General features: G+C 40.2%; 2 protein-coding genes across 4 annotated transcripts in view; both read left to right on the top strand.

The window, feature by feature from the left end:
- Window positions 1-1,341, top strand: part of TMEM87A (transmembrane protein 87A) — a 38,602-nt gene extending 37,261 nt beyond the window's left edge. For all 3 annotated transcript variants that reach the window (XM_065941378.1, XM_065941377.1, XM_065941379.1), the window contains exon 20: window positions 89-1,341. In XM_065941378.1, coding sequence (XP_065797450.1) covers window positions 89-130 — 42 coding nt within the window. In that variant the 3' untranslated portion in view covers window positions 131-1,341. The remainder of the gene's footprint in view (window positions 1-88) is intronic.
- Window positions 1,342-3,111: 1,770 nt separating this feature from the next.
- Window positions 3,112-14,102, top strand: part of VPS39 (VPS39 subunit of HOPS complex) — a 45,898-nt gene continuing 34,907 nt past the window's right edge. Inside the window, exons 1-2 of the mRNA XM_065940227.1 lie at window positions 3,112-3,317; window positions 10,953-11,018. Coding sequence (XP_065796299.1) covers window positions 3,245-3,317; window positions 10,953-11,018 — 139 coding nt within the window. The 5' untranslated portion in view covers window positions 3,112-3,244. The remainder of the gene's footprint in view (window positions 3,318-10,952; window positions 11,019-14,102) is intronic.

Here is a 14,102-nt window from a genome sequence, read left to right as displayed (position 1 = left end):
AAGAAAACCTGTGATCATTTTTGTAAAAGATGTTTGTAATGTAGACCATTTAAAATTAATATACTTAAAATAACTTTTTCCTCCCTAGGAACGAATGATCACGCACTTCGAAAGGTCTAAAATGGAGTAAAGAATGGGAAGATTTGCAACTGAGGATGGCTAGTACCTGGAAAGAGATCAGCTTCTATGTTAGTCACTGCACTGCTCCATGGGATTAAAGGAGGCAATGACATCTTGATCTGTTCCTTGATCTTTGTGCATTGGAGCTGGCGAGAGGTCTTGGAACAAGGAGAACACACTCTTGAAAACAAGTTCATAGGATGAAAAGAATCTACAAGTTTTCTATTTGCAGCATTGATGCCCCTTTCCCTCCCACACCCTGACATGGATGTTTATGCAACTTGTGTATGTTGTTCCTAAACCTTCTATAATGTTTAAATTGTTTAATCTGTCAAACTAAAAAATTTAACATCCTCTGAAGAACTGTGACATCAATGCCATAATATGTAATATCCAGGAGCAACTGCCTGTAATTTTTATTTATTTAGGGAATTACGTAGGTGATGGGTGAAATTGTTAATTATCTTTGCATTTCCTGGGAAGCCAAGGTTAAACCTCGCAGAGGTAGTTTAGAGGAAAAAAAAAAAAAGTCCTGCGTTAAGGAGCCACAGTTCTATCAGTGATTAAAACAACAAAGGGAGAGAGAGAGACTGTTACAGTGTGATTTAGATCATTTGAAGAAGCAAAATCAAGTGCAATTTTGTTTACAAATGGTGTATATTAAAGATTTTTCTATTTCAGATGTACTTTAGAGAGAAATATTAGCTTAACTCTTTTGACATCTGCTATTGTGACACATCCCATTGCTGGCAATGTGGTGCACACTCCCGAACTTTTAACTACTGTTTTGTAAGCCTTCAAGGGCAGCATTGTGGAGTCCTGGGCAGTACTTTGTTTGCCTTCATGCCTTTCACTGGGTGTTGCACTAGATGCAGAAAGGCACTCCATCATAAGTGCATGTGAGTGAGCACCCTGCTAAAGGGATTATAATGCTTCAGAAGAAGGAGCTAATATAAAGGAAACAGGTCCTTCTTTCTTAAACAGTTTTTTCTGCATGAAATAATGTGGAGGCCCTGGACTGCTGCTCATTTTTTAGGATTGACTGTACTTGTATCTGGTGTTGGCTTAGGGATGGTTTATAAGAAACATCACAAGGTGATGGGATTCATTTGAAGCACTATTATTTGTTCGAATGATTTTGTCCAATTTTGCCTTCCCAAGATTTTTTGTTCTACATAGAAAGTTCATGCCACTTTTTAATATTAAAAAGTTTTAACAAAATTCATGCTTTTGTCACTTTTTTCCCAAGACTTTCTCTGAAGACCATTCTTTCTTCACACTGTTATTGAATTTTCCTTACATGGGTTTTATTCTATGTTGTCTTATTTTCTGTTAAAATCAGTGACCATGTGACTACAATCTTCACTAAAGTGTTTATGTAACATTTCTCTAGCTATTTGGTACGGTGATTAACAACAACAAAAATCACCTAGATAGTATCTCTTTAAGAAACAACATGAACTGCCTATTCTCAAGTTAACCCATTTGCAAAGGGCTGGTATTAACTTTGTGTGCTTCTGTTCTTCCACACCAAAACTCAGCAAGTGAATAGTGGTCATAATGCAGCAGGATAGTTGGTCATATATTTTGAGACTGGTTAGATATTAATTTGAAACTAGGCAAAAACCCCCTATATATATATATATTTTTTTTTTTTTTTTTTGAAACACCACATGACTTGCAGGATCTTAGTCCCCCCACCAACAGTGAAAGTGCCAAGTCCTAAGCACCAGACCACCTGGAAATTCCCAGAAACCTACTGTTAAAAGCAGGGGTATATAGCACAAATTCTATAGCCTGGTAATTCTGTTTTCTCATGGCTTCTTGTGTTAATGTGATTGGCTGTAGTGTATCAGTTCTTAGACTAGGTTCAGAAGTAATTTATATTATCACATTGACCTGTAACCAACTTAAGAGTCTACATGGTTTATTTTGGTTTTGAACTACAAGGTAGCAGGCCTTCTAGCAGAACAGCTGGTAATTCTAAATTTTTAAGGTGTTCAGTTTCTTTCTATGGGGAAAATTAGCCCCAAGATTTCTTTAGCAATTTTTGTGTTTCTTACTACTTGAAAACACTTCATTTGATTATCAGAAACAGTATTTGATAAAGATGGGACAGATTTACAGATGAAGAAACTCATTTACAGATGAAGAAACTAAAAGTGACCAGAGCTGTAGGTTTTTTGTTTCTGTTTTTTTTTAATATGATTATATCAAAGACTCACTCCTTTTTTCTTTTACATTTTGCTTTAAACCAAATGCTTCACTTCATGGCATACTAGCTGTTTTCTTGGGGGTAAACTGCCAGATACAGATCATTCTTGCTTTGGTTCTAAAACTTTAAGTAAAAAGTTCATGGACTCACCTTGGGGACTTACTAAAACACAGTTGGACCACCACCCACCCCTCCCCACCTTCAGTGTTTGAGTCAGTAGGGCTGGATGAGATCTGGGACTGCCTTTCTAACAAGTTCCTAGGTGATGCTGACCTAGGGACCATACTTTGAGAATCACTGGCCTCGATAAGCCCCTAAAATAAAATACAAGGGAAAGTTACTGCGAATTAGTTGGGTTTATAATGGTAATACTAAAACTACCATTGATTGAGTGCTTAGAATGTCAGCTGTTGCTAAGAGCTCATAAGGTTAGGTACACAACACTACCATCACTTTGCGGATACAGAACTAAGGCTTCTAGAGATTGTTTCTTAAACGCCACAGCTACTGAGCTCATTTTCTAAATAACAGGTCTCCATCCCAAGTCTAACTAACTCCAAAGCCTGAATTCTTCATCAGGCTCTGATGCCCAAAACAGTTCAAAGATTAAGATCCCTTTTCCACCTTGTTAAGCCCACGACCACTCGGGCTACACGATGGTCCAGCGAAAAACGCTATCCTAGGTACCAGATCACTCCTGGAGATTACTCTAGGAACCGGGGCGGAAGGGGCGGAGCTTCGGCTGCGGAAGGGGCGGGCTTAACTCTGCAGGAAGTCCGGTGTTGTTGATGGCTCTATTGCGCGAGGGCCAGTAGTCGAGGTCCCCACTCCTCCCTGGTCGTGATTCCGGCCCCACACCCGAGCCGGCACAGTCCGGTTGAGGCTGTGGCGGCGACTGCACCTGCCGCCATGCACGACGCCTTCGAGCCGGTGCCGATCCTAGAAAAGCTGCCTCTGCAGATCGACTGTCTGGCTGCCTGGGGTGAGACGAGGGGCCAGGTGGGGTCAGCGCGGGAGCGACTGAGATCTTTCACGAGGCTAGGGAAATGGACGGCCTCTGGCTGTGTGAACTCTGGTCGGGCGTTCTCCAAGAGGGGCCTAGGATGAGGGGAAGTAGAGCACTGTTGACAGCGAGAGTAGTGAAGCTGTTTAGGCGATCTCCGGAGATCCAGGCATTTTAGGGATGTTCACCTGCCCTTGCTCTCGGTACGGAGTGGGGGTGGAACTTTCCTTATTAACTACTCAGTTTTGGCTCGTTTCTGTTCCCAGTAAGTCTCTAGTTTGGGTAACAAAGTTCCACAGAAGTTCTTAGACGGCTAGGGGCTTGAACTTGTCCAGACTGTTTTCCAGGTGAAAGACAACATTGTTTTGCTTTTTGTTTGCTTGTTTTGCATTGAACAAGTAAGCAGCTATGTCTTTTCCCCCTTAATGGTCACTCATCACTTACTTCTAATTACTGTAGCTAACTTGTTACTCTGCACTTTTAATCTAGCCAAGTGGTGATTGTCTCATAATCAAAATGCCCAAGTTACCTAACTCCTATAAGGAGAAGAGGGTCATTTCAGGCTGTCAGGAAACCTAACCCATAAAACTTTGCATGATCCACTTGGAATTGGCCAGTACAGAAAGCAACATCAGGTGTCTCTGTTCTAGAATACAAATGGTTTCTGAAATAAACCTTGACTCCTGTGAACATTATGCTCCTATCCACGAGTGTTTGTGTGTCTGATAACCAAAGACCAAACAGAAGTAATTTCAGTCTTTCCTGTTAATGTCCAGGTCCTAGAAATCAAGGTGGCTCAGAACCTTTATCAGATCTTATACTGAGCTGAGTATCATGATGGGCCTGGTGGAATCTTGGTGGGTAGCTGGCATTCTATTCATTGTCATGGACAGTGCCACTCAGTCAGAGTTCGTCACATCCTTTTCAGTAAGGTACCTTCACTACATATCTTATTACTGTGTGCACCCCCCATTCTCCCCCAGCTGCCATGAACCTCTTTTTAAAATTTTATTTTGTTGAAATATAGTTGATTTACAGCATTGTGTTAATTTCTACTGTATAGCAAATGATTCAGTTTTACATATATCATACATTAGTTTTCATCTTCTTTTCCATTATGGTTTTCACAAGATAACTGAATACAGACCCCTGTGGTATACAGTAAGTCTAGTTATTTAGCTCTGGGACTTTTAAAGTCACACCTCCACAGCAATCTGTCCTAGGGTTAAGGAGAGAATCCTACTTCAAGTATCTCAAGAAAACCTCCACTTTTCTGTCATTAAATGCTCTCAGTAAAAATTTAAAATAAATAGAGAAGAAAAAAAAAATTTGAAAAAATGAAAGACCTGCCACTCAGCACAAAGGGGATCACTCCCCTGTTTCTTTCTCAAGTGTGTATTAAGTGCCTGCATGGGCCAGTCTCTCTGCTAGAAACAGGAACTCAAAGATGAATAAGAAACAGTGCCTGCACTCCTGGGACACACAGTGGCAGGCAAAGAAATATGAACAGATTACAATACAAGATAAATGATAACAGAGACTTATGCTGCCTCATATGTGATCATGGAGGGAAGGCTAATCCACTCAGCCTCGGACATATGTTTCTGAAAAGGATGGATGCAGCCACTTGCCACACTCCACTTAACTTGTCAAAATCCTTGACCCTGATACCCTGTGGGACTAGTAGTCCACATACTTCAGGCTCTTTCACCAACTGCAGTTTGTTACTATAAAGATTTTCTGTACCTGTGCTTTCCAGAAACAGTTTTTGAAATGGTAGGTAGCTTTTGGCCTGTCTAAACTCCAGCAAAACAGGAGAAACACCTGTTGCCTACGAGATTGCTGCACTAGGTATTGGGCTATGAGAGGCCATTTACTGCCTCGTGCCTCAAAACTACTTTATTTTCAGGCTTTAGCCGCAGTAAATATTGCTGTTTCTAGTTTTTACCCCTTCTGTCTACATTGTGACCCTAGGTGGAAAGTTCATCCAGGAACCTCCAGGCCTCTGGAGGGCCAGACAATATTTGAGCTGGAAGATGTCATAGAGCCACCATAATCCCATCTTCTGGGACATGGAAGTGAGGAAGATACTGATGGTGATGATGAGGAGGAGGACTTCTCCCAAAATTCCAGAGTTGTAGAATCCAGCCGCCTCTTCAACATCTTCATTTGGATATCTGGTTGCATGGCCAGAACAGTTCCTGATTTCAAAATGTGCCCATCCCCCTGTATCCCATTATCTCTGCAAACAGAAATGGCATTTCTGTTTACCCATTTGGCTAAACCCCAAAGCCTTGGAATTATCCTTGACTTCTCTTATTCTCTTATACACCACATCCAGTCCATCAGCAAATCTTGTCTGCTCCACCTCCTGAAAAATTCTACAATCCAGCCACTTCTCTCCGTCTCTACTGTTCACTGCTGTTGATGAAGGCACCAGTCTTTCCCATCTGAATGACTATAATAGTCTTCTGATTCATCACCCTGGGTTTGCCATTGTGCCATTTGCAGTATTTTATCCACATAGAGGTAGAGAGATCCTTTGAAAATGTCATCTATTTGCATCTCTCCTCTGCTCAAAACCCTCCAGTAGCTTCACATCACAACTGGAATAAGTTCCAAAGTTCTTAACATGACTGGTAACACCTGTCATGACCAGGCCTCTAGTTATGTTCCTTGTTTTTCCCTATGGTCTTATCCCTTGTTCCTCTCTGCTACTAGTTACATAGTCATTCTTGTTTCATGAACGCACAAAGCATGTAACTCATGTAACTAATCTCAGGGCCTTTCCACTTGCTGTTTCCTCTGCCTGACAGTCTCTTGTCCTAGATACAAGGCTCATTCCTCATTTTGTTTGCTGAAATGTCACATAAATCAGCAAGACTTTCCCGAGCTATTCTGTATAAAAGAAAACACTACACAATCTTATCTTATCATAGAAGCCTCTTACTGCTATTTTATGTTATTATTGTCTCTGTCATTCCATATTAGAGTATAAGTTCCTTCAGAGCAACAACTTTGTTTTGTCCATAGCTTTATTTACTGTGCCTAGAACAGTTCCTGACTCATAATAGATACTTATTAAATATTTGTTTAATTGACTAATAGTAAGGGCTTTCATTGTTGAGTACTTAGATGTAGTAAGCATTTATGCAATAATAACAACTCAGTTTTCCAGAGGAAGAACCTGAAAATTTAAGTAGGTTTTCCAAGGTAAATCCAGTAAATGGTATCTGATTCTAGAGCTTGGTTCTCAAACTTTAATGTATAGTCAGAGCCTATAAAAAAAATGTAGGTATATGTGTGTCTATCTGTATATGTGTATACCAAATCATTTTTATTTGTTTTCCAAAGAAACAATGGAAAAATAAATCAAGAATGATTAAAATGGTTACTTATAGCAGAAGGAAGAGAACAAGGTGAAGTGGACAGGATGGACTTCTCATAGTTTTAGCTTTGGAATTAGGTAAATGTCTCGTATAATGAAAAAATTTAAAAATGCAAATTTCAGGGCACCACTGCAGAATCACTGCATCAGAATCTCTGGGAGCTGGGCTCAAGAATGGGCATTTTATTTTTTAAGTCCAAGTGATTCTGACACAGCTAATCAGGGGCTGATGCTTTGAGAAACACTGTTCTTTGCCCTGTGACTCAAAGAAGGGAAGTGACCACTATCCTGTTCATCTCTGTACTCGCTGCCATGTTCAGCAGTGGGGGTTTATCACATGCATTTGGACTGAGCTGCACTGTTGGATGGAGCTTCACTAGGGTAATTGTGAGCTAGAGGGCTCCACCTTCCTTCCCTGGAGGAATCGTGTCTATGATCTTGTGGCTCAGGATTAGGCATTGGGAGTTTTCTAGGGCTGACTCTCCTTTGTTTTTGCCTGTGTTACCCGTTTGTGTAGTGTGTTCCACTTTCTGACGTGCAGTGTTGAGTCCCAGAGAGACTGTCTACCTACCCCATGCTCTGCCCGCTCTGCAGGCTTTTCATTTCCAGTGTTGTGCACGCACAGCTAGTTGTCTGGTGACACAGAGCATGCATGGGTTGGTCCTCTGGTCCCTGGGTTGGTCCTCCGGCCTGGGTTGGTTCTCTGGCCACCTGAACCCCCATTGACTTCTGTAACCAAATCAGGCCTCGTCAGAGCTCTGTGCCATTGTTATGTCTGGATGATGCACTCTTTTTCCTTGACTTTGAGTATTAGAAATGAACATGTGTGTGGTGCTTTTACTAGTTAAAAGAAAGCTGTTTCAATATGTTGCATGTATGATAAGTGCATTTTCGTCAGCATTTCCAGAGGAATAATCGAGAAGGGTCAAATAAAATTTCAATTAAAAATTTTTTTAAGAAGTTTTTTCTTTTAATGTTTATTTATTTTATTTGGCTGCATTGGGTCTTAGTTGCTGCATGTTGCAGCTCTCAGGCTTCAAGGCATGTGGGGTCTTAGTTCCTCATCCAGGGATCAAACCCTTGTCCTCTGCCTTGCAAAGCGGATTCTTAACCCCTGGACCACCAAGGAAGTCCCTCAATTAAAATTTTTTTAAAATTTTCATTAAATTTATTTGATTCCATTTTATCACCGGTAGATATTTGATAGAAATGTCTACTGGCAAATAAACATGTCAATAAAAATGGAAGGCACACCCTTGAAAGTCATGCTTAGGAGTCTGGCTTCATGTTTTGGCAGTCCAGCTTCATGAGGATTTGTTAAACCCCAGTTGGACAGCATTGGAGATGTGCTTTAAGGTAACAACCAGCAAGCGTGGAAGGACACATAGCGTGAGACCAGCTGAGGTGTCCCCGGGGACTCGGAGAGGGCTGTTGCCAGCTACCTTGTAGAGGTAAAGTTGATAGGTCTTGCAGATCTGGGTAGTTGATGAACCTGTTGAAAGAGGTAAAGAAAAACAGGAACTGGCAGGTGTTTGGGGGTCACAGGGGAGAGCATGGGGAAGATGGTAAACCTTATGTTGGCCTTTTTGCTGTAGGTTTTTATGTGTAAGTGAATTTTTTTTTAAATTTTGTTTTATTATTTGTATTTGAAATATTAGTGGGTGTCCTGAAAATCAACTTTAATATTATCAATTGCTCAGTACAGTGATATCTATTAATATAAGTAAAGTTCTAAACATAATATATTTTTAAAAGCAAGCCTTGTGCACTGCATTCTTTTTTGTTCCCTCATGTTCTGCTCTGACATAAATCACCAGTGTTCTACTGGAGCTAGTGTTACTTCTCGTTTCCACTTATGTCATTGAGAGCACACTATCTTACTTTCTGTGTCCTGCCTTTACTTTAAAACCTAAAAGAGGACAGAGTCATTATCTTTTTCTGGAAGACTAAGGACATCAACCTGGAGAAATATTTCTGGTGTTGCTCCGGACCTGTTTTATAAACATAACCGTACCGTTCAGATAGCCTGTGGCTAACACCCATTGTTTTGAGATGAGATGCCTTAATAAGTGCATCATGACACGTGCTTCATATCAGGGCTTCCCTGATAGCTCAGTTGGTAAAGAATCTGCCTGTAATGCGGGAGACCCTGGTTCGATTCCTGGGTTGGGAAGATCCCCTGGAGAAGGGATAGACTACCCTCTCCAGTGTTCTTGGTCTTCCCTGTGGCTCAGCTGGTAAAGAGTCTGCCTGCAATGTGGTAGACCTGGGTTTGATCCCTGGGTTGGGAAGATCCCCTGGAAAAGGGAAAAGCTACACACTCCAGTATTTTGGCCTGGAAAATTCCATGAACAGTCCATGGGGTTGCAGAGTTGGACACGACTGAGTGACTTTCACTTTCAGCATGTGGCTAAGGGTAAGACAAATTGGGTTTGGGATCCTGTCTCTGCTACACATGTCTTACTAAATGCGTGACTCTGGACAAGTTTCTTATTCCCTAGGCCTCAACTTCCTCATCTATAAAATAGAGATTTAAATTAAGGACATACTGGAACTTCCCTGGCAGTCCAGTGGTTAAGACTCCATGCTTCTACTGTAGGGGGTGTGGGTTCAATCCCTGGTTGGGGAACTAAGATCCCACATGTGGTATGGCCAAAAGTTCTTTTAAAAAAGAAAAAGACAGACTTCAAAGGATAGTTGTTATAGCATGTGATAAGTGCTTAGCATTTCCAGGAATACTTTACTGCATCCTCAGTAAAGTTTGTCTATGTCATTATCCAATATTTTATTTTGCAGAGGATCTAGAAGTTTATGAAGGGAATGAGTGATCTTTATGTTACAGCATCAAAAAGCCAAGGAAATATCTGTGCATGCTTAATTTAGCTTAATTATTTGATATAAATCTATTAGGGTAATTATTTAAGTCCTTTCAGAACCTTTTGACTTTTAGCCAAGAGCAGTGTCTCCCAAAATGCTATCTCTAGACAAACAGCATAAGCATTGCCTGGGGGCTTATTAGAAATGCAGATTCCCAGGCCCACTTCCAGACCTACTGAATCAGAAACTGAGGGCAAGGCCTACTAATCTATTTTAATAAATCCTCAAATAATTCTGATGCACATCAAAGTTAAAGAACCAGTAACCAAGACCATCTTTTCTTTTTTTTTTAAGTAAGAGCTTTAGTGAGATATAATTCATATACCGTAAAACTCACCCATTTAAAGTGTACAATTTGATGGTTGTCAGTACATTCACAGAGTTGTGCAAATATCACCACAGTCAGTTTCAAAACATTTTCGGAACCCTGAAAAGAAATCCCATTTCTTTTTCCCCAAGCCCACTCGCCCCATTCTCCTTAAGCCCACCAGCTCTAGGCAACCACTAATCTTACTGTCTCTAGATTTGCCTATCCTGGACATTTCATGTAATATAATAGAATCATGCAATATGTAGCCTTTTTTGTCTAGCTTCTTTCATTTAGTGTAATATTGTCAGATCCATCTGCATGGTAGCATATGTCACCACTTCATTTCTTTTAATGACTGGAATATTCCATTGAATGGATATGCCACATTTTGGTTTATCCACCCATCCGTTGGTGGATACTTATGTTGTTTCCACCTTTTGGCTATTGTGAATAACATTAGTGAACGTTTATGTACAATTTTTTGTGGGAAGATATGTTTCATTTCTATTATGTGTATACCCACGGGTTTTGGAATTGCTGGGTCATACAGTGACTCTGTGTTTAGTCTTTTATGAAACTGAGATTGTTTTTCATAGGGCTGCAATTTTATTTTCCTGCGAACAATGTGTGAGCATTCTGGTTTCTTCACATCTTTGTCACACTTGCTACTATCTCTTAGACCATCTTTTGAGATAGTTCTGTAAGCTTCATGTGCTATATCACATGGAAACATACCTAGTCTTATGTTTATGCTACCCATTTTATGATTGTATAAACTTCTATCATATTTTTGGTCGGTTTCATTTTGAAACAATGAAGCTGGGGGCATTTTTCATTCTCTGATATGTCTCACCTGGTTCAATAAATATTGTTTTCAATTATTTGATTCTCAAACATTTCTTGAATATAAACATTTCTTAGTTTTGCAAAACACATATTATCAAAGCCAACTCATTTTCTCAACCCTTTGATTTCTGATTATAAGCCCCAACTAAAGAAACAGGGTCTTACTAAAGCTGATGGTCCTTTTGTTTTTCAGAGGAATGGCTGCTTGTTGGAACAAAACAAGGTCATCTTCTTCTTTATAGGATTCGGAAAGATGTTGGTAAGTGGCAACTTTTCAGAACCAAGTAAGAAGTGGCTTACTACTCAAGTTAAAAAAATTGGTAGTCAACTGGTATACAGCTGTGAAATCAATGATTACTGGACCATTAAAAAGGTGAGTAGGGATTGGTGGTAGCAAAGTGGAAGAGTGGGGAGTAAGGAGAAACTTGTGAAACTCTCAAGGGTTTTCTCTTTTTTTCAGACTATGTTCCCATATCACCTTCTGGGAGGTGGGGCTGGATGTGTTTTCGCTTCTCACTTCTTGGGACTCAGGCCAGAAAAAAGAAATATTACAGGAATAAAATTTTTGTGTAAATGGTGCGATAGAAGGGGAAGAAAAGTTAGGAGCTATTGATTTTAAAGATCCTGTTAAACTTTTGCAGAGTGGGCTAGGGCAGAGAGGACCTGGGTTTGAGTCAGGCTTTACTTCTCTGACATGTGACTCTGAGTAGGTCCTTTCCAGTGTCAGTTTCCTCTTCTATAAAGTATCTCACAAAATTGTTGGGGTCAGATGCAAGGACTTGGAAAACTAAAACTTTAATCTAATATTTCTGTCAGTAAAAATGTAGAAAGTGAAAGTCGCTCAGTTGTGTCCAACTCTTTGAGACCCCATGGACTATACAGTCCACGGAATTCTCCAGGCCAGAATACTGGAGTGGGTAGCCTTTCTCTTCTCTAGGGGATCTTCCCAACCCAGGAATTGAACCAGGGTCTCCTGCATTGCCTGCGGATTGTTTTACCAACTGAGCTATCAGGGAAGCCTCTCAAATTATTTGAAGTTTACTCTGTTAGAGTGCCCTCTAGTGGGGAAAAAAGTACCTCACTCCCTTTTCCTAATTTTATTTCTGTGTTCTCTTTGTAGAAAATTGATGTGTTTGTATATTACACCCTGGAGATACATACTATAGGAATAAGCTGTTAACGCCAGAGTATTGAACCATGTAAAATTGTCATTGTTTGGCTATATTAGAAAAAACAGAATTTCATGGTTTTCAACCTGGTATGTAACTTTCCATAGTAAATAGGTTACTGTAAGAGTGGAAATAGAGCATTCTCTTTGGAACTCGTAACAAGGGTAACATATTGGGGGGAAAAAAAGAGCATCTTACCAGGTATAAGGGAGGAAAGAATTCTTTTTTACTCTTACCCATCTGAGGTTGACTGGATGAGGAGCTGTAAATCAGAGAAGCACCAAGACAAAGGAAGAGGACTTTGAGTTTCTAGAGTGGCAAATATGTGGGGAAACTAGCTGGAGATAAATTTGTTACGTAGATTGCTCTGGTGTAGTCTCTGGGTTGATAAAGGTCTAGAGTTGTCTCTAAGTTAATTAAATATTGTCCTTGGTAGAGAGGGGAGAGAAGGTACCTTTGTAAATTTATGTCTTGCTCTTTGGCAGATGGGGGAGGGTAGAGAGCTTTTCTTGTATCTGCTGCTCCTCAGTTACCTTCAGCTCAGAATAATCTTTGTGTCAGAGAAGCATATGTGAGGGTGGTTATTCTGCTTCCCTTCACCGGTGTAATAGGGGAGGAGAATGGTACCTAGTCAACTTCAGTGATGGGGTAGGAAAGGAAACCAGAAGATCAAAATAGGCTTTACAGTAAGTCCCCTACACATGAACGAGTTCTTTTCCGAGAGCACGTTCATAAGTCCTGTTTGTTTGTAAGACCAACAGAGTTAGCCTGGGTACCCAACTAACACAATCGGAGGGCACAGGCTGCAATTTCAGTCACACCTGACGTTGATGGAACGCGTGTTTGCATCTTTGAAAGTTCGCAATTTGAACGTTCGTATGGAGGAGACTTACTATATTTCATTTCTAAGTTTTTTAACTTTAAATCAATAGTCTGCCAGCTTGTTCCCAAAAAAGAACTAAATGTTACCCCAAAACTGGATTTGCCTCTTGGTGGGTGTTGAGCAAAAAGACACAAGCAAGAAAGAGAGTGGAAGAAGGATTTATTACTTGTTGCAACTAAGGAGAACACTGGAGATCTTTCCCAAAGCAGCATGTGCCCAAGCAGCAAAATTGGGAAAGTTTTTAAATTAAGAGACTTGGGTAGTTGAGAGTTGAAGCTTTAGTTGAGTTAAGTCAAGAGGGTCTGAAAAGATCAACATCATTATTCCTTCAGCAAGGGTTGGGGGGGGGCAGGTGTTAAATTCTGCAAAATCTTAAGAAAGTAGGCTAATCTTTACCAATGAAACAGAACTGGGGGTCTTGATACCTGATTTGTTGTCTTTGCTGTTATGACTTCTTTTGCCTGATAAAGGTTTGTTCTTTTGTTCCCTTAAGATCAGTGTTACTGAGACCTGGCAGGGACAAGCACTGTGGTCAGGTTTAGATCACGGAACGGCTTAGGGGAACAAAAATGGCTTCTTTTATGTCAAGAAAACCGTGGCTGATTCTCTTTCTCTGGGGAGCTCCTATCTTATCTACTTACGGAAATAGTAAATATTTGGGGCTTTTCACGTCATAAGGTCTCTGTCATGATTATTCTGCTACTGTAGCAAAAGATCATGGATGTGGCTGTGTGCCAGCAGAGCTTTATTTATAGAAACATGTGAAGGACTGGGTTTGACCCCCAGACGGTACTTTGTTGGCCCTTGCTTTAAATTTTTCAAAGCCAAAATATTTGTATTCTGTGATATCAACCCAGTCTATAATTTAAAAATTGAACCTGCCTTTGATTTTATTCAACATTAAGCAACTCTGTTTTGACCCTTTACTGTTGGCTCAGATGATGTACAAGGCAGGGAAATAAGAGAACCTAATAATCTTATCCCAAAAGATAATCACTTCCTTGTACCATCAAATACTGAATGCTCTGATAAAGTAACTTGTTTAATATATCATTTCTGTATAAGTGATGAGGAGTTGAAAACTGAACTCTAAAAGTAAACTTCTCAACATAGTATAACCTTAAACTGGTAATGTTAATGTCACTCTGACTTGGAACCCTGGTGGTGATTGTTCCTTCCCCAATTCATCTTGTAACCCTTGACGGGTTAGTTACTTTCCCTATTTCCCCACAGGTCACTGGGATAGCAGTATTAACTTACCTTAGACAGTTAGGAAATCAAACTCTAATTA

Source organism: Muntiacus reevesi, chromosome 7 (genome assembly GCF_963930625.1).
Source record: "Muntiacus reevesi chromosome 7, mMunRee1.1, whole genome shotgun sequence".
In the NCBI taxonomy this organism is placed as follows: Eukaryota; Metazoa; Chordata; class Mammalia; order Artiodactyla; family Cervidae; genus Muntiacus; species Muntiacus reevesi.
The sequence above is the reverse complement of the archived record's forward strand: the minus strand, read 5'-3'. Positions and strand labels throughout refer to the sequence as shown.